The sequence below is a fragment of the Lepidochelys olivacea genome (genome assembly GCF_965140295.1).
Source record: "Lepidochelys olivacea isolate rLepOli2 genome assembly, chromosome: 7".
Taxonomy (NCBI): Eukaryota; Metazoa; Chordata; order Testudines; family Cheloniidae; genus Lepidochelys; species Lepidochelys olivacea.
Genome location: NC_140417.1, coordinates 1,457,379 through 1,476,939, shown reverse-complemented (window position 1 = coordinate 1,476,939; position 19,561 = coordinate 1,457,379). Strand labels below are relative to the sequence as shown.

At 44.1% G+C, this 19,561-nt stretch overlaps 1 protein-coding gene across 5 annotated transcripts in view; it reads right to left on the bottom strand.

Moving 5' to 3' along the window:
* Positions 1-19,561, bottom strand: part of QRICH1 (glutamine rich 1) — a 43,977-nt gene that overhangs the window by 10,754 nt on the left and 13,662 nt on the right. For all 5 annotated transcript variants that reach the window (XM_084633668.1, XM_084633666.1, XM_084633664.1 and 2 more), the window contains 4 exons: positions 7,675-8,688; positions 2,858-3,035; positions 1,530-1,684; positions 516-630 (listed from right to left, as the gene is read on the bottom strand). In XM_084633668.1, the coding sequence (XP_084489794.1) occupies positions 516-630; positions 1,530-1,684; positions 2,858-3,035; positions 7,675-8,688 (1,462 nt within the window). The remainder of the gene's footprint in view (positions 1-515; positions 631-1,529; positions 1,685-2,857; positions 3,036-7,674; positions 8,689-19,561) is intronic.

Here is a 19,561-nt window from a genome sequence, read left to right as displayed (position 1 = left end):
GTTGGGGCATGGGAGGGGGTCAGGGGCAGGCTCTGGGCGGCGCTTACCTCAAGCTGCTCCCAGAAACAGCAGCATGTCCCTACTCCAGCTTCTATGCGGAGGCACAGCCAGGTGGCTCTGCATGCTGCCCTGCATGCAGGCTCCGCCCCTGCAGCTCCCATTGGCTGTGGTTTCTGGCCAATGGGAGCTCTGGGGGTGGCACTTGGGGTGGGGGCAGCATGCAAAGCCCCTTGGCTGCCCCTACGTGTAGGAGCCAGAGTGGAGACATGCTGCTGCTTCCGGGAGCCATGTGGAGTGGGGCAAGCCCCAGACTCCACTTCCCAGTGGGAGCTCAAGGGCCAGATTAAAAACATCTGGAAGGCCGGATGTGGCCCCCAGGCCGTAGTTTGCCCATCTCTGTTCTAATCACAGCTTTCAGAAACACGACGACACCAGCAAGCTTAAAGCTCTCTCAAATCCCACCCCTACCCCAGCATGTGAGAGGCCCCTTCCTAAAGCAGAGAAAAGGTGCTTACCAAGAGGGGTGACCCGGGGCTGTACATCCTTGAGAACTTCATGTAACCACTCGGTAAACCGTATATAATAGAGATCTGAGAAAATGTCATCTACTCGTCCGTTTTCAAAGAGATACTGAAAAAGACATTCACAACACAGTCTGATATAATGGCATCAAGCAAACTCCGGCAGAGGACCTCTCTCTTTGGGATGGAATGAGCCCCCTCCCAGGCTCAAGGCCCAGGCACTAGTCAGGCTTATGTATTTCCTGTGTTATTGTAGTCGTCGTTTGCTGGGGAGGTTCCACAGAGTGCACCTTGGAGAGTACAAATACCCCTGTACTGATGACAGTGCACCAGAAAAAAATCAAAAATCAATCAATTACGGCTGCATGAGTGGATAACAAAAAAGAGGAAGAGTCTTAAAAGCAAAGGTGGCTGGCCCTCAGCTATTTACAAAAGGATGAGTTTATTTGAAATTTTACATTTAAATTATTGCCCTGCATGCACTGGGATTGTTTCTTTAGGGTACAAATATCCTTTCACTTTATTGAATAAAAGAAAAATACTGTTGCAAACCCAGATTCTTTCTTCTCTATACCAAGCAATAAGCCTCCATTCACAGTTCAGGCAAGTCAAAGCTGAAACACTGATTTTAAGCAGGACAGACTAGGTCTAGAGCATTACACTCTGCTTGGAAAAACTTTCCCATTAAATTCTCACCACATTATTTCATTCCATTAATAGCAACTATTTTGTTTTTAATTGCATGCTGGTATCCCTTTAAAAAATCCTCCCTCCAACTGTCCACTCTTAAAGTTGCATGTTCCATCAAACACAGAAGAGGTTTCCCAAATTCATTCACTATTCCATATATAAAACAAAGCTGGAGAGCTTGAAATTAATAGCAACTGCCACCATCATTCTAGGTCTTACAAAGAGAAAGCTACCTACAAACACTGTCTGATCACAGCATATGCAGTTTTGTTGCGTGCACCCTACATAAAATAAGAAGAAAGAAATAAGAGATCCTACCTTCTGAATACACAGGAAGATATAGTAGAGTACATCTGGATCGTATGGTTCGCCTTCACCATTGCGAGCTTCTCGTGTCATCAAGCATAGCCCATAATTCAACTCCGCCACAGCAGAGGAGATGAGATCTTCCTGGAATCTCAGCAGCTGGCGTCCTGCAAAGCAAAAATGTCATGATGAATTTGCTTAAAAAAAGCAGACTCCATTTTTCAAGCATAATCTTCCATTTCACTACTGTCCACCCCTCCCTCCCAATATGCTCTCCCCACTTCTGAACAGCTCCCATAGCACATCATATGCCCCACCATAAGATCAACAGTGGGAGCAATGGAGACCTTAAGCATTCATAAATCAACTCTGAAGCAGAGAAAGACATTTAGAGAAAACTGACACCAGCACCACTCATTCTACATGAAGATCATCTCCTATATTATCCACAATGAAACATTTTTCCTACAGCAATGGGAAAGCCAGAAAAAAAAATATAACAGCATTTGCTGATTCATTAAGTAGCTGGTGTATGGGGCTATTTTGTTCCTGTAACTCATCCATCTGCGGCCACCAAACTACGTTCCTGAGCTAGTAGCTCAATATGGAACACAAATACTTCTTGGAATGTTTCATGATGCAGCTGGCAAAGAAACCATTCTTAGGCTTGGAAGGATTAGATTTTTATTTGGTAAATGTCAGTTTCACTGTACACAGACAAACTAATGAAAAATATTTCCATTGATAATCATTGAAATTTACAGGTAAGCAGCATTTCATACTTTGAGTTTGATTTAAGGATATTATTTGTGTATGCTTTAACGTGATGTTGACAATTTGTGTTTAATGGTTGAAAAGTTATTTTTTTGAATCTCAATGACTACTGTTATTAAATAATTACTGTGCTGTGCCCCCCAGGATTTCTTACAACTGTGAAAGTTAAAAAAAATATTAAAATAAATAAAATAAATAAAAATTAGGGAAAAACACTTTACAATAATCAATATTATCCTTTAAAGTTTTATAGATACAGAAGTTCAATTCTGCCAAGCCTAACCATTACACTGTGACAAATTGAACTTGAGATCCCAAACTACAATCACCACTCAAACCAGAAGAGTTTTCCTAACAAAAGAGATGGAACATTGCAGTGGTTCTGCTGAACAGGAAAATGATCCTTGAAATCAGGGTAGAAGGAAGGGTTGAGAGAGATTTGGACCTTAGGAAAACTAGATAGGTAGCTCTAGTCTGAACCAAGTGTAGTCTTGTTTCATTTGCTACCTGATCCCTACTTGAAACCAACTTCTAGTGGTGAAAACCTGGAGTAAAACATAACTTACTGCCAATAGGGGCTAGCCTGTTCTGAGACTCCTTTTCCAGCTCTGCATTCTTGGTCTGTGCCCAGCTTTTCCACACGTCGAGCCCTTCTTCTGGCTTCAGGGAGTTCGGAAGCAAGAGTTCAGGTGAAGGCTGAGGCTGTGGCTGTGGCTCCACTTCAGCTACCTGAACAGTTTGAGCCTGTGAAAGAAAACCACTTCTAGTCAGGTTTCCTTCGAGATGCAACAAGGAAACCAAAACAGGACATTTCTTCTTTGCCTCATTTTTCTTGTCTTGGAGCACCATCTCCTCACTCCCAGTAGTGAATGTTGCCATGATGACTAGCAACTCACTCATATCTCAGTGACAGGCATGGTATATAAACCTAAAAGGAGGACTTTAGTGTCATATCAGTGATCATGCGTGAACAACCCAAAATATTCTCTGATCCCCAAGACCAGCTCATTTTCACTTCAGGCAGGTATTTTGAAAAGCCTCCAGTCCATTCCATGTGGGTAGTTTAAACCAGTATTGCAAAATTTTCCAGAAGAAGTGTTCCCAGCCATTCATCCAGATCATAAAGATCATTTATATTTTACTTACGCATGCACACAGAGGCAAATAATTTTCACCAAAGGTAAAGAACTTTACAGGACACAGATCCTCTCAGAGTAATTTTTTCCTCTATTCATGAATAGAATGGGTGAATCTATTGATTTATCAGGTCCTTTTAGCTTCATCACTTTTTCCCTGGTTGACAGGGGACAGTTAGCATAAACAGTGTTTCAAAAACCATTGTATTAGATGTAGAGTTAACAGCAGAACAGCGCATGCTGAGGATTGGTCTCAGAAGCCAGGTATTTGGAGCTTTGAGAGAGAAAGGCTGCCCTCTAGTGGGAAACAGTAGCAAGGTGGCAACACTTTTTTTTTAAAAAAAAAACTTTTCAGTTCTATTCTATCAGAAGGGCATCTTCTCTCCACTTTACCAGCTATGTTCTACAGTTGCCAGTAGTCCTCTTCTTTTTGCGGATACAGACTAACACGGCTGCTACTCTGAAACCTGTCTTTATTCTGAAGCAATTAACACACAAAAACAGTTGCAACACTGTTATAATCCCAGGTGCACAACAGACCACTAGAAAAGCCAGGCTCTAGCTATCTTAGAACATACAGGTACATTGTGGTGTCCTGTTGACAGCCTACTCCATCCTTATCCTGAAAGAATAGGATGCTTGTGTCAGTTTCACCTATTTACATGAAGGAGCAGCTAGAGAACAGAGACACCATGCAATCTACATAGGGATATCTACCACCTTTAATATGGTCCCTCTTTAAAAAGGCAGATAATGTGAAAATCTCCATTTCATCTGTCAATTGCCAAGTGTCTCAGAATTGCATATTGTTACCTTATGAATAGGTTTTTTCATATTTAGTGACACTCAAATCACTGATACTAAAATGCCAGGCAATTTCACTAACAATTCAGGATACTGCTTCCAACCTACAGAAAAACTAGCTGCTAATCTATGCATGTATTCTGGAAAACATCACAGCATCTATTGGGAAGTTTAACAAAAACACGGCAAGAGGAGTCTTCCCTTGACAATAGGGCCCCAGAGTCAAAGCTTTGTCACCACAAGCGGCAGACATTATTTCACAACATGGTGCCCTATGTGCAGTCAGTCACTCCAACCTGTTCATCCAGCACCACCTATGCAAGTTGACCCTTGTTTACAAGCAGTACAGGAAGGGATACACTTAATCCCCTTCTACACTTCCTCCTCCTCATACAGAGCTTTTGTATTTACTTGAACTGAAAGCTAATAGGATTCAGACAAAGCTTTAATTGTTCATTTGATTAAGGGCTGTATTCTCATCTCATTTACCTTGAAAATTTACAAGTGAGGGATTCTTAGCCAATACAGGGCCCCCTTTTCACATCCACTCCCATCAGAGAAGGGAAAAGGCAAGTTAAAAGGGGAGCCACATGCACTGGAAGAGTTGCTACAATTAAGATAATAAATTCCTTGATTTGGTATCACCAAAAAAAAAAAATAAAAATAAAAAAATCACTCAAAGTATGTTTGCGGACATGCTTTCCTTTGGAAGTCTCGTTCTTGTGAAGCTCCACAGAACTATGGTGAATACAATGCAAGGTTTACAAGGGAGAAATCCACAGCATTACCCATCAATGAAAAGCAAGTCTGCTAAAGGCACAAACCCTGTAATAATCTCAGATATGAGTTTTTAGACAGACTGAGTGCATCCCCGTGTCAGCTCTCCTGCATCACCTGCTGTTTACACAACAGCACCTATATTACAGAAAGTGGAGCTAGGGCAGAATCTGAGACCAAGTCCTTTAATTGAAGGGGCTCTGCTTTTACCATCAGGGCAGACAGGGATGAAGCTTAACTTGACAAACAAACAACGGTCTTGGGGAAAGAGAGCTCAGGGGCGAGGCACGGCCTCCACATTTGCAGACCGACTTCTTGAATGCTGTCTCCTTGCTCCCCATGAAATGATAAAGTTTTCACTGCCACTTAGTCTAGCAGAAGAAGAGCACTGGCTATCTTCCTGCGAGTACCTCACAATCACTCTCAGTCTGAGGGCTGGCAATCAGGCTGGGGTAAAAAGCAATTTCCAGTGCAGTGAACTGATTGACATGCTTCTATTTTTCCTTACTCATGAACAACATACCAGCCCAGCCAGCAGCTAGATGGTTCGGGGGGCGGCATATCAATGCTGCAGAAGCAGGTGAATGGGGAGTACAAAGTACTGGGAAAAGCTCTGGGTTCTGAGGAGTTCATTCCACAGCAGTAGCAAGTTAAACTCCTCATGATACTCCTACAGCAGCAAAGGGCATTCAGAAGGACCCACCCTTTCCTTCCCAGTAATAATCTAATCGGATAACTCTACAGGTGGGCCTCAGGACAGGCCCAAAAGGACAGAGGTTTAGTCATCCTGGCAGCTTTATCACACTTCCTCTAAAATGGAAGACTGAATTCTGACTTGCCTAGAAATTCCTGGCACTAGAGGGGACACACTACTCCCCAGCAGACCAAGAAGGTACAATTAGTAGTAAACAGCCAACATTGCTATTAGGTGTGCTATACCGCTATGCAGAGGAATGCAAAGTAGAAGTAGGGAGGTGTTATTACTCCTGTAGGAGGGGTTAGTCAGACCATTACTGAAACACTGCTTCCAGTTCTTGGGTTCACACTTCCAAAAGATGTCAACAAATAGGACAGAGTTCAGAAGAGAGCTACAAGACTGACTAGAGATCTGGAAAAATCTACCTTACAGGGAGAGGCTAAAGCAGCTCAACCTATTAGTTTCTCCAACAGAAGGTTAAGAGGTGACTTGATCACGGTCTAAAGTAACTACATGGGAGGCTGGGGGAGACTGGATATCAGAGGCTCTAATCTAGCAGATGAAGGCAGAACATCCAATGGCTAGAAGCTGAAGCTAAACAAATTTAGACCAGAAATAAGGCAGGTTTTAATGAGGGTAATTAACCACTAGAACTTACTGAGAGATGTGGTGGGTTCTTTTAAATCAAGACTGGATATCCTTTTAAAAAGATACTCTACCTCAACCAGAAGTTATAGGACTGATGTAGGAATCACTTGGTGAAATTCTATGGCCTGTGTTATGCAGGATGTCAGATAAAGATTAATTAAAATGATCCCTTCTGACCTTAAAACCTATGGGTGAAATCCTAGCTTCACTGCAGTGAGTGGAAAAACTCCTATTTACTTCAATAGAGCCTGGATTTCATCCTATGAAAACCACAGAGGCATACGGCTATTAGTCTGATACCTAGCAAGAAGGAAGGGATATTCCCACCACCACGTGCATTATGGAATTAAGGTTGCAGTCAAGTTTAAATTATTTTTTAAATGCTGCTTTCTTGCTTTTGTTACTAGCATCTTAAGTTTTAAAAATCTTCTCTAAAAACATTTATGCTGGTGGATTTTTGGGCATGGGTTTTGCAATTCAGTTAGTGACATACTAGTCACTTTCTTGTTCTCGTGGACTACCACAATGTTCAGAGCGGGCATTGTCTGTATGCGTGTAGTAACAGACATTTACATACAAAAGGATTTATGAAATTTAAAAAAGCTAAAACATAAAAATGTTTTTCAAGAGGTTCGGCTCTGAGGCTCCCCTATTTCCCTGTAAAGACAGCAATATTTTTGGCCACTGTGTACACCAAGCACTCTAAAAAAAGACACTGTTTAAATTAAATTAGTTTCCAGTTCTCATTCATATGGCGTCTGTATTCCTGCACACCAGGCATTGACTAGAAACAGGGCATGGCGCAGAGACAGACTGGTACATCTGATCATCAGTGAGATGTGTTTCATCAGCTGACCAGCCATCAAACCCTCAGCTCTCTGTCAAGTGTCTTGCGCTACTCTGAGCGGAGTGATTCAAAGTGACTGGTGAAGTGGCTAGCGTCTGGTGTATCACATTAGTTCCACTGCGGTGGGGCTCTAACTATTCCAATAGAGTAACTAGAACAGCTCAGAACATTAACTCAGCACAGGAGAATACTGAACTATTAAGAATACCTGCTACAAGTATACTGCCTCATTTACACTAGAGGCCAGAACAGCAGTTTCACCTTCTGATTCTTGCCATAATCATGCCCCTGTCCAAAGTGACTGACGTGACACAAATGCACAGCTGGGGACTGGTCAAATGCTCAGTGTCACACATGTAATATTTAGAAGGATCCTATGAAGCACAGGATACCTGACAGACAGCATCTCTCTTCCCACACCATCAACATGTCATTAAAATCAAGGGCAGGCATAATGGAAGCAGTTTTACTCACAGAACAAGTCACTTGGAGCTGCTGCTGCTGCCCCTGCTCTTGGGGTGTGGGCTGCTGTTGCTGCTGCGGGTCCCATATGTGCACCGTCTGAGCTGTATTCTGGTATGTCCCTGCCACGGCCTGCACTGCCACTGGAATGTGGATGTTGCCATTCATGAACTGTGCTGGAAAGAGTGAGTTAGCGATAGTTTGCACCACTTCCTCCTGTGAGTTTTTCACTACAGATGCACCTCCCACCATCTTATCCTTGTCATCCTCCAGCTTCACAGCAGCCAGTGTTGTTGGCGAGCCACTGACGTGGACAGCATTGTAGGCCTCCTGGGGGATGGCGATGTGGGTTATATTTTGCTGCTGAAGGTCACCACGTGGCTGAGCTGAGTAAACAGGGATGGTCCAAGTCTCTCCAGTGGGGCTAGTAATGGTCCCAGTGGCACTGTATAGGTGAGCACTGTCCACTGTTAATAAGTCCGGCCTTAAAGATACATAACTCTGCTGCTGGCCTTGAGGAATGGCCAACACTGTGGCAACTGGCTGCCCTGAAATAGCATATGACACAGTAATAGGCATATCTACTTTACGCTTCTTCACTGGCTGAAGGACACTAGCAGTGCTGATCCGCCGTTCGCCTTCCCGTGGTGAGCCTTGCTGAGAAGGTGGAGGGGACAGTGCCCCAACTGTCTGGATCTGGATCTGCTGGCTACCAGCAATGGCCTGTCCAGAGACAAGCTGGGCCTGGATCTGCTGGTGCTGTATGTGCTCCTCCTGGATCTCAGTGGCCTGGATCTGCTGGGCAGTCTGTACATGCTGCACCTGGATTTGAGCTGCTTGCAGCTGAGATGGGCTAGGGCTCTGAAGAGACTGACTCTGTATTGTCTGGGATGCCTGCTGCTGTGCCTGGCCTTGGATCTGAACTTGGACCTGTATTGGCTGCTCTGAGGCTTGGTGGACAGTGAGCTGGGGAGAGAGCTGCTGGGCAGAGACCTGTTGCGGGGACTGCTGGACCTGGACTTGTACCTGTAACAGCAAAGATTCAATAGTTAATGCTCATACACAAGAACTTTAGTTCAATGGTGACACCATGAACAGACAATACGCTCTATATTCCAGAGCTCTCTGATGTGCTCAGTTTTGTATTAATTTATTATATAATCCTGGTCAACAAGATCCTAGAGGAAGTATAGGAAAAGATAGAGAAGCATCTTGCCCAAGGAGATCTCAAAGGTATCTGACAAAGGGAAGGCAGAGTGAATGCTGGATTTCCTCAGCACAATTCATTGCACTTTTCAATGGAAGAAGTTCACAAACTGTATCACATACCACTTATAGACTGGAGTTGTTTGGGAAAACAGACATCAGGCATCCCTGGAAGCTGAAGAATACCCTTCAGAACTGTCAGCATTGATAGAATGTGCACCATCAGAAATCCAGCCTACCTCATAGCAAATCAACATAAAGTCACGCCTGATGCAAACACATCAGAGAGGTCACGGATTCCGTGATTTTCTGTGACCTCCATAGCGGCAGGCAGCCCCTACACCAGGGGCACTGGCCACTGCTGGGGCAGTCTTGGGCCACTGTGCCCCCGCAGTAGAATTTGGGTGTGAGAGGGGTAAGGGGCACAGGATAGGATGAGAGGGCGCTGGGTGGTGTTTACCTGGGGGCTCCCTGGAAGTGGCGACATCCCCCTTGCTCAGCTGCTAGGCAGAGGCATGGCCAGACAGCTCTGTGCGATGCCTCCACCCAGAGCACTGGCTTTGCAGCTCCCACTGGCCGAAGTTCCCCGCCCCGCCCCACCCCACCCCACAACTGCTGCTGTGTGCGGGGGGAGTGGGGAGAGGAGGAAGGCACAGAGCCAGGTAGAGAGCCAGCAGAGGTCCTGGGCCACGCGCCACCCCAGCAGGAATCCCAGGTCCCCAAGTTTTAGTCACAGGCCGTGAATTTTTGTTTACTGTCCATGATTTTTACTAAAAATACCCATGACTAAAACATAGCCTTAATCATAATGCTTGTGTTAACATTCTTTAATATTCACCTTGCTACAAAATACAAACATTTGACTAACAACTCTCTCCATCTGTAGGATGCTTCAAGAACGAGGTCCTTCGTCCTTCAAGAACGAGGACCTACAGGTCCAATAGGTTTTGTGCCGCGCTCAGTACCCCAAAACCATCATGTCACTTCACACACACAATGGGCACTAACTAAAGTAAATTAGGATAACTCTCTTAAAGGAATGGTATAGTGTTTATACATAAAAACTGAGGTCTACTTACCTAACCTTGGGACTAAGAGTAGCACTAATGAATGGGTATCACATTGGAAGGAACTGCAGACTTCGGACACATTGCGGTTTAAATGAAAGGGACGCTAATAGGGTAAAAATGGCTTTTTGATGTTTTCTTAACTAAGTAATCTTTGCCACAGATTTTCAGAACTGGAGGAATTTTGAGAGTCTAGTTACCTTTTTGTCATTTCCATTTAACTCTGCTTAGACAATAAGAACATGCTCAATTTCACTTTCAGGTTCTCAGGCATTTACACAATACATTGCATAGTCTTGGTTAGAAACAAAGTAGGGGTAGGCAACCTGCGGCACGCGAGCTGATTTTCAGTGGCACTCACACTGCCCGGATCCTGGCCACCAGTCCAGGGGACTCTGCATTTTAATTTAAATTTAAATGAAGCTTCTTAAACATTTTTAAAACCTTATTTACTTTACATATGACAATAGTTTAGTTATATATTATAGACTTATAGAAAACCTTCTAAAAACGTTAAAATGTATGACTGGCATGTGAAACCTTAAATTAGAGTGAATAAATGAAGACTCGGCACACCACTTCTGAAAGGCTGCCAACCCCTGAAATAATGCAAAGGAAGATTTACACCCGAAGAACAATCTTGATTTTTAGTTTAGGAAAAAAGAATCCTACCCTCCTCTTTCTCCTAAAGTTATGGAGCCAAAACTACCCCAAGGTATCACTGCAAGGTTCACCTATGCACTAAGACACCTATCCCTTGTTGAGGAGAAGCAACTTCACACAGACACACTGATGACATTACATTTACTATAGTATCTGGAAGAAGCCCAAAAGAGTACATGCTAACTCCTCTTTTGCCAGTATCACGACTGACAGGAATGTAAGATTCAATTATTCTGATTTTAACAGCTGTAAATACTCTTCCAGGCCTGTCGTTGGCCACGATAGATACTCATTAGATAGTAGGAAAAATTTTCTAACTATAAGGACATTTAAGTACAGGAACAGGTTACCAAGGGAGGTTGTGGAATCTCTCTTGTTGGAGATTTTTAACAAAAAGGTTAGACAAACGTGTGTCCAGGATGGTCTAGGTTTACTTGGTCCCCATCTTGCTGAGGCAGATGGACTAGACAACCTCGAGGTCCCTTCCAACCCTACACTTTTATGAAAGTATGTCATCCTGACTTCCAATCCTCTACTGGCTCCGCACTGCGCCAAATTAAAACCTGTCCTCATCTTCAAGGCTCTTTACAACTTCGCCCCTCCGTACGCATCTGCTCCTGTTACCATGCTGCACCCTCCCCATTGCTCTACCAATTATACTAGCCTTGAATGGCCATTTCTCTGCTTGTTCCACAAACATCCACATGATTCTTTCCCGGCATAAGGGGCTGCATGGAACTCCTCATGTGAGTTAATCTACAAGGCCACCACTCTCTCCTCCCCCAAATCCCACTTCTATGATGTTTAGAAGAAATCAGGGAACCAATGATGGCCATGGAACACATTAGTCAGGGGTAGCGAATTTATTTTAAAGCTTTGATAATCTGGAGCCATCTGGAACTGAGAGCTAAGCTATGTAACTGCATGCTCTTATTTTCCTTATCCTTCCCTCTTATTTGCCTCACCTACCAGATTCAAAATTATCCTGTAAGCTCTTTGGGGCATGGACTGTCATTTGCAAAATGGGGATCTAGCACTGACTTGGGACTTTGTTTCTCACTTTTGTGTTGTGTTGCAGTAGCACCCAAACAGTGATCCTCACCCAAAAAGCCCATTCCCCCAAAAGCTCAGAGTTCCAAAAGGTCTTATTAAAATGTTTCAAGGATTCATTTGCAATAACTTAAGAGATGCCATGGAAAACGCAGGTAGACAAGGAGGCATCATTCACAGAACCATTTTTTCAAGTCACCCCCTGTTGAGAACAGCCGATTCTACTCATAGGAAGTAGAACGAACTTTAAGCGTTCCTACTGCAGGGCTAGAGCAGTGTGAAACACACTAATGCAGATATGGATTTGATATAAAATTTCCTACAAGGTAACAAGAATCATTTGGCCTCTTGCCAACACCACAAGTTAAAGCTACGTCAATGAATGATCTGACCAGGCAGTTAACTGAAATAGATTAAGTCTTACATGAGCTATTGTTTCACAGCTTGTGATTTCTTTTCCTTTACTCACCAATATTCAGCTCATGTACAATATTCAGCTTTATTGTCCATATATAAAGGAGGCAGAGATAAAAATTTGGGTAGTATCTAAGTGTCTTAGAAGCACTTTCAATGGGACTTATGCTCCTAAGTCATTCAGGTGCTCTTTAGCCTGGGATTTTCAAAACACAAAGTGAGAGATACTTAGACAAAAAAACCCCACCACCCAGCACTAATTTTTGCACAGCTACTTAAAATACACTAACTATACATAAGCCCTCCTTTTAGAGCGGTCCAGATATCAATGATGCAGAGATAGAATAAAAAAAAACAAACAAAAAAGCAATGTTATTTTCACACCTTCACACAAAACAAGAATGTGAATGAAAACCTGATAGGACAAGAATCTTCCAGTTTCTCAGAGACCGCCACACAATGAAGTGGTGTATGCAGAGGGCAGCACGACATTAGAAAAAACTCCCAGAATGCTGGATAGATATCAATGCACATAGCGGGGCCTGATCAGGTTGACAAGTCCCTTGCATTTAAAAAGATATTTTGCTCTGTGCTTCATGTTCTCAGGGTATCCACTGCTTTCCTTATATTCGCTTTTTCAGATCATAAAGTCTGTTCCATTGCCTTAATGTACACAATGCTCTGCACCTCTTACTAGTCCCCAAGAGAAGGCACTACTTTTGTTTCTTATTTCATTGGAGGGGAGTAGGCTTCCTATTACATACCAAGAGGCAGTCTCCAACTGTAGGAAAGTGCAGCTAGAAATGTGGCAAGACTGGTTTATTTCAAAGCAGAAGCCATCTCCATTCCTAGAAACAGCCAGGGCAGTGCCACCTGCATTTTCCTATTTTAACCCTTGTTTTAGAGCCTGATTATATACCTACTGACATTGGGGGAGGGGCGCGGGGAGGGAGGCGCTTCATTAGCTTTGTCTCGGGCCTTGATCCTGCACTCACTAATCTGCTACTCCTCAAGAGCTAAATCCTAACTACTAATATACTAGCACGTTCCTATGTTTGTGTAGCCATTATTCCAGATATCCAGAGATGCAAGAGGCAGATCCAGGAAGAAGGTAGGATGACACAGGTAAAGGATCACACTTAGTGAGCTGCTAATTCTTCACAACTTCTGTCAACAACATCTGTCATTTTGGTGACAAAGTCTGAACTGAGATACTGAGTGAGGAACTAAGTAATGGGATACTGAAGCTATTCCTACTTTGATTTCCCATCACCATTCCCCCCCCTCCCATAATAAATCTTCAATATTTTCTCCTTCCAACAGCCCTACATTGTAGCAACCCACTCCCTGCTAGTGTAACCAACACCATTCCTTAAGTCATCTAGAAGGGGTTGCTAGAGAGCAATGCAAGGCACATACTTCAAAGCATTCCCAAAACTCTCTACTCCTGAGGGAATTATGTGCCAATTAAAAAATTCTGCGCACAATATTTTAAAATTCTGCAAATTTTATTTGTCAAACAAACATGGAGGCTCTAGCATGGCATTGGGAGCACAGGCCACTGGCTGCACAGAGGTGGGAGATCACAGAGAGATCTCGGAAGGGGGGTCTGAGTATTGCGGGCTCAGTGGGGGCATCCAGATGCTGGGGGAGTGGGGTTCAGTGGGGTGAGGATCCAAGTGCAGCTGGTTGGGCCTTGGTAGGGTGGGGATCTGGGTGGCTCGTTGGGGTGCTCCAGGTACAGGGGGAACGGGGCGGCTTGGCGGGAGGGTCTGGGCAGATGGAGAGCAGCTCCGTTTACAGTGATTTCCCCCCCCCCCCCCCCCCCGCAGCTGAGGCACAATAGGTGCAGGAAGTGGTTGGGGGGAAGAGTTTGCAGAGCTTCCTACAGCCGAGGGAAGAAATTTGGGGGTGGGTCTGACACAGCCCTGGATGCTGTGCAGGAGAAGAGGAAGTCCCATCCAGCCCAGCAAGGACTAGCAGCTGAACCCAATGCAGGGTAGGAGCCACCAGCCGGGTCTTCCCCAGTCCTGCCCCACAGCGATTTACCTCTGACAGCTGCCATGGGCACAAGAAACATACTGCTGGGGAGGGTCGCAAGACTGCTCTTGTGGCTTCCCCATCAAAGTAATTTTTCTGCGGGGAAGCAAAGAAATCTGTGGGGGACAATTTCTGCACATGCACAGTGACAAATTCCCCCAGGAGTACCCCTCCCTGCCCAAGATCCAAACTTGCTAGGCTGGGCTCTCACTGCCTTTAACTTTGAAACAGCTATGAGCTGTGAAAAAGCCAACATATTAGGGGAAAAAAGGATGAAGTGGTGTTTTTTGTACAGGACAAACAAATTCTGTGGCTGACTTTAGAAAAAGATACATTCAAGCCTCTGTCAGCCTGCAGGCTAAGCCCTGCAGAGAAATACTGTCTGCTTTAGTACTCAGGAAGTAGCATAGGAACAGCAGTTTCCATGCTAGGAGTTCCCAGCATAGAGCCATTATAGGCCAGGGCATCCCAAGCCCACTGGCATCAAGAGACCAACTAAAGTGACCAAAATTATCTACAGATAAGTTCTAGCATGTAATAGCTGGCCGATGACTCCACAAGCCAAGTCAGGCTTTCACTAGGACAAGAGCAACATAGCAAGACTAGTGTTCTAGTAAGCAGAAATGGTGGTTTCTGCAGACTTCCAGAGAGTCTTCACCACTGTCAAGATCCCTTCACACTAAGCTCCCTATCACACTGTGTGGGGGTAAAAGTAACATTCAGACAACAGGACATAAAAACAACATAAGACATGGTTCTTCAAAAACAGTCCTAAGTCACTGAGTCAAATACTATAATATTTTTAAATTGCGTCATGGGCACCTAGGACATATGTAAAGATTCTCTTTTTAGTGTGTGTGTGTGTAAGTCTAAAAAGATCTTGGAAGCAGACAGTTAGACTAAAGCTCTATTCTAAGCAGTGCTTGAATAGCAGGAAATATACAGGATGATATACAACTGCTTTAAAGGAAATATTTTATTACCTATCACAAAATAAAGCAAGCTCTGGGTGAACAAGTCCTATAGCAAGTGGGGAGTCTATAAGTCAGCCTCTCAAAGTTTAACTGACAGCCCTGCAATCTCAAGCCGAGTTCTGAAAGTCAAGCTGGTGAACAAGGAAAATCCCGCCACAAAAGATTGTCTTCCATTTTGACTATCCCAAATCACTGCCTCCAAGTTCCACAGGTGAGCCTAATGATAGAATTTGGTCCTGTATTTAGAATGTAATCATTCTGTTGATGCATAAATGAGATAAAAACCCAGATCCCTCTCCCAGAGCTGCTTTGGTTATTTTTGCCACTGAAGTCAATAGATCTGATTCCAAATATTTGCAGGGAACAGATCTGCTGAGTAAGGAGACGCCATTTACATAGTACTCTTTAACCAAAATCACGGTTTCAAAGCTTTGGGAATGATTCAAAGCCATAGGGGTTTAAATTAGGAACATCTCAAAAAGCAGACTGAACTACTCTGCAGATATTCAGGTAGGAAGAAGCAAGTCACAAAACCTAATTAGTGAAAAGAGGAATGCATTCCTTGCCGATTCTTTTCTAGAATCATGCACTTCTGTAGCAACAAGATTAAGGTCTTTCCAGCTTCTTCTCAATTGCCTCTTTCTCCACCTCCCATCCCCTGTATACTTACTGGTTTCAGAGTAGTAGCCGTGTTAGTCTGTATTCGCAAAAAGAAAAGGAGTACTTGTGGCACCTTAGAGACTAACAAATTTATTTGAGCATAAGCTTTTGTGTAGCTCACAAAAAGAAAAGTACTCCTTTTCTTTTTGTGTATACTTACCGTGTCTCTATAATGGGTCTGAAATTGTGGAACAAGATGTGTCTGCAGCTAAAGGAGAAAAAGACTGAAGAAGAGTAGACAAAAGTAAAACCACAAGGAGATGTGCCATCAGAGCAGCACACACTGCTTCTCAGTTGATGCAGTTACCTCACCCTTTTCTATACAACTGTATCAAAGCAGTCCCTTTGCAGCAGTAACATGAGCAAATAACCCTCAGGCTTCAGAACTTTAGAGGTCAGTAACTGAATAGCCCAGTTTTTGAAGCCATAGGAGCGTCAAGAATCTTACAAACCTGGAAGATCTCAATTTCACAATGACATTCTGACACTAAAATGGGCTGTAAACAAGAGCAACTACTAAAACTTCTCCCACTATTATTGTGTGTTCAGGAGGGATGGTGTGGGGAAAGGAGAAAAAAGGAATTACACTGCAGGGGGAAAAACAGTTACTTATCCACAGTAACTTTCTCTCCAAAACATGAAGCCTCCAGATCCCCCAGTGTACAAGATGTGGAATGCCTAGCCAAAGTCATTAAGAGTTTATGGCCAGAAGGAACCATCAGATCATCTAGTCTGACCTCCTGTGTAGCACAAGCCCCCACCGCCACTCAGCACCTGCACACTAAATCCAGCAAAAAAGTATTACACCCCACAGGAGCCTACTCCGACATGCCACAAGCAGAGAGTAGGAGGGACTGAGACGCACCAGTGCACAAGGCCCGGGAAATGTCAGGGAAATGATTAAGTGAGATATACCCAGATAATCCTGGCAAATGACCCACAATCTCACCCACACATTGCAAAGGAAGGCGATGCGGACGTAGGTTTTTGAGCTGTAGTTTCTCCCTCAAGCTCACTATTCTAGAGTGTTTTAATGTTTTCAGTTGTTCTACCTCCAGAAGCCCTATTTAGAACTAATCTCTAGAGCAGAGCTCTGTGGCCAAGATTTGTAAACAAGTCACTGTTAATTAGCCCCTTTCTCCTGCATGACATCACCTCTACAGACTCCCACTATGATAGACCAGCTACCAGTGACTTCCAGGGCAAAACGGGCTGAGGAATCCTTCTAGATGAGCAGGACAGAAGCACTGCCTTCCCAAAGCCAGTTCTTGATGCACAAGACCCTCCTGATTGATACTATTGGCCATTAAAATTCCCTTAAGCAAAGGGTGACCACACAATGAGAGGCACAAGAGAACAATTATTTGAAGGGGCCTTCCATGAGGCTGGTTACAAATTCAAGTGATGGGAACTAGTAGGCTTCCAGGTGGGAGAGTAGAAGTCTGATAAGACCCTTTAAAAAAAATAATTCGGGGTGGAGCAATAACGTTGACCTCTTTCATAGGCACATGTTAGAGCAGAACTAGCAGCTTGGTAGACCTAAGTGTACCCAGAGAGCCCTGATGACCAACAAAGACCGTGCAAAATAACTGGAACACGACAAGAAACAGGATCAAAACATCTGCCTTAAGCAAATGTTAACAGTTTTATTTGAGAGCCTAATACTTTCTGCACTTTAAAAGAATTGCTTTGAATGCCCCACAGGCAAGCACAACATAGCCCGATCTAGAAATTCAGCAGGTCCGATGCAAGGTCTGGATGAACTACTTTCTGTTCCGCTGGGACAGGAGAGGACAAGAAAAATGGATGATCTCTGGCCCGGACTGTCAGACCCAAGCCTGCTGATGCCCAAGCCACTGCCATGAAAATCACCTTGGTTCTGTTCGGTCAGATCCTCCTCACTATCTGGGTAAGAAAGGAAACTGAGGAAAGCATAAAGGACCCCTTTTCCCTAAGCATCAATGGAAGACACTAACAGACATTATGGATCTCTACCTGCTATCAAACAAGTTTACATGTGGTGAGCGACAGCCAGACAACTCAGGTTATTGGCTAAAGTTTTGTCTGACTGCACCTGGCACATATGAATGGAGAGGGGAGGTGTCCCTTTGGTCCTAGTGCACCTTTTCCACAGATGGATCACCTCTTGACACAAAGGCAACAAAGCTCCCTGGAATCTGTTCACATAGTACACTGTGACCATGTTGTATGACATTATGCACTGGTTGCCTCCAGAAGCGTAGGAGAAAGTCAGAACTAGCCACAGAATTCTTGGCTCCATCAAATTTGTGCGTAGAGCCTTGCATGGAAACAAAATTATATCTGCTTAGAGCTCTATTTATGTAGAGCCTCAACTCTCTAGGTCTTCAGACACCATCAACAGTCAGATCCTAGATATACTCCTGGACCCAGACCAAGGACTCGAGCTATCATTTTCTGAGCAGCAGGCTGACAAATCAGCTCCTTCCTCGAGAACTACTATTGTGCCTAAGTTGTGCAAACTTGGTTTGCACAACTAATTCAGCTACCCTTGCAAGGGTCACCTCCATTAGCCTTGAACAGGACAGAACAAAAGGAGCAAGTGCCATCAGTTCTAACACTTACAGACAATCTCACTAGGCCTTCTGTTCTGAACCGGAATAGTTCCACTGCCAAGAGGAGAATTTGGAACCTGCCCTGAGGCAGGAACACTAAAGCCCTTATAGAAACTAAGATGGCCTCTATGAAGGTTAGCTGCTGAGATGGGACCAATCTAGACTTCCTCTGTTTATTCTCACCCCAAGAGACAAAAAAGGGTGCAAGTCTCCCAGGGCCTGAACTACCCCTGCTACAAGACTGTGCTCTTATGAGCCTGTTGTCCAAGTATGAGTAAGCCTGCAGACCCTGATGCTGCACATAAGCTGCAGCCACCATCAAGCACTAGATGAACATACTAGGGGATGCTACCAGTCCAAAGGAAAGCATCTTATACTGTCCACCATGAACCAGAGATACTGCCTGTGCCTTTTCAAGAAGTGGAGGCAGATATTTCGAAGTAAAAGGGCCCCAGACCAACGGATGTGTGTAGGAACTATGTTCCTTAAAGAAATCATGCAGAATTTGATCTTCATTAGATCCCTGATCAACTTGCTGAAGTCTTATACAGGGCACCTGCCACCCTTTATTTTGGGGAATCAGGAAACATGAGGAACAAAGCCTTTCCTCTGGGGAGACTGTCAGTTTCTATGACTCATTTTCAACAGGGTCAGGAGCAGTTTCTTCTGAAAGGGAAGGGGATTTGAGCTTTGAAGAAACTTGTAACCAAAGAGCATTCCAGGATCCCCAGGCCCCAGCAGGATGAAGAGCAGTAGCTCATCATCCATGAAGAGTCTGGCACTAATGGTTCTTAAAGGGAGGGATAGAAGAGTAACGATAAGGAACTGAATCTTACCATGGATTCTGGTTCCCTCCCCACCCACCCACTCTCTCTCTCAAATCTGCTGCTTCGACACAGCCCACCTGCTGCTGAGACAGCATAGGATGAAGACCTTTGTTTGCTCTGATGGGGACAAAACACTCTGATAAGCAAACCAAAGCAGTTTAAAGATGACTGTGGGGAGATACTTGACCCAATACAAGCAATCTGGCCATGAATCTTGTGGCCGTTATTTCTCAAAACGGCATCTCTCTTAGATTTTGAGATCAGTTTATTTAAGAGGGAAAAATCTATTATTTTAGGTTCAAACTATGGAAAGAGCTGAACTTTGCTGCCAAGAGGATGAGAATCACAACCACGGTAGGTGACCTGGCAGCGGTGTTGGGATGTGTAAGACCACCTTAGAAAAT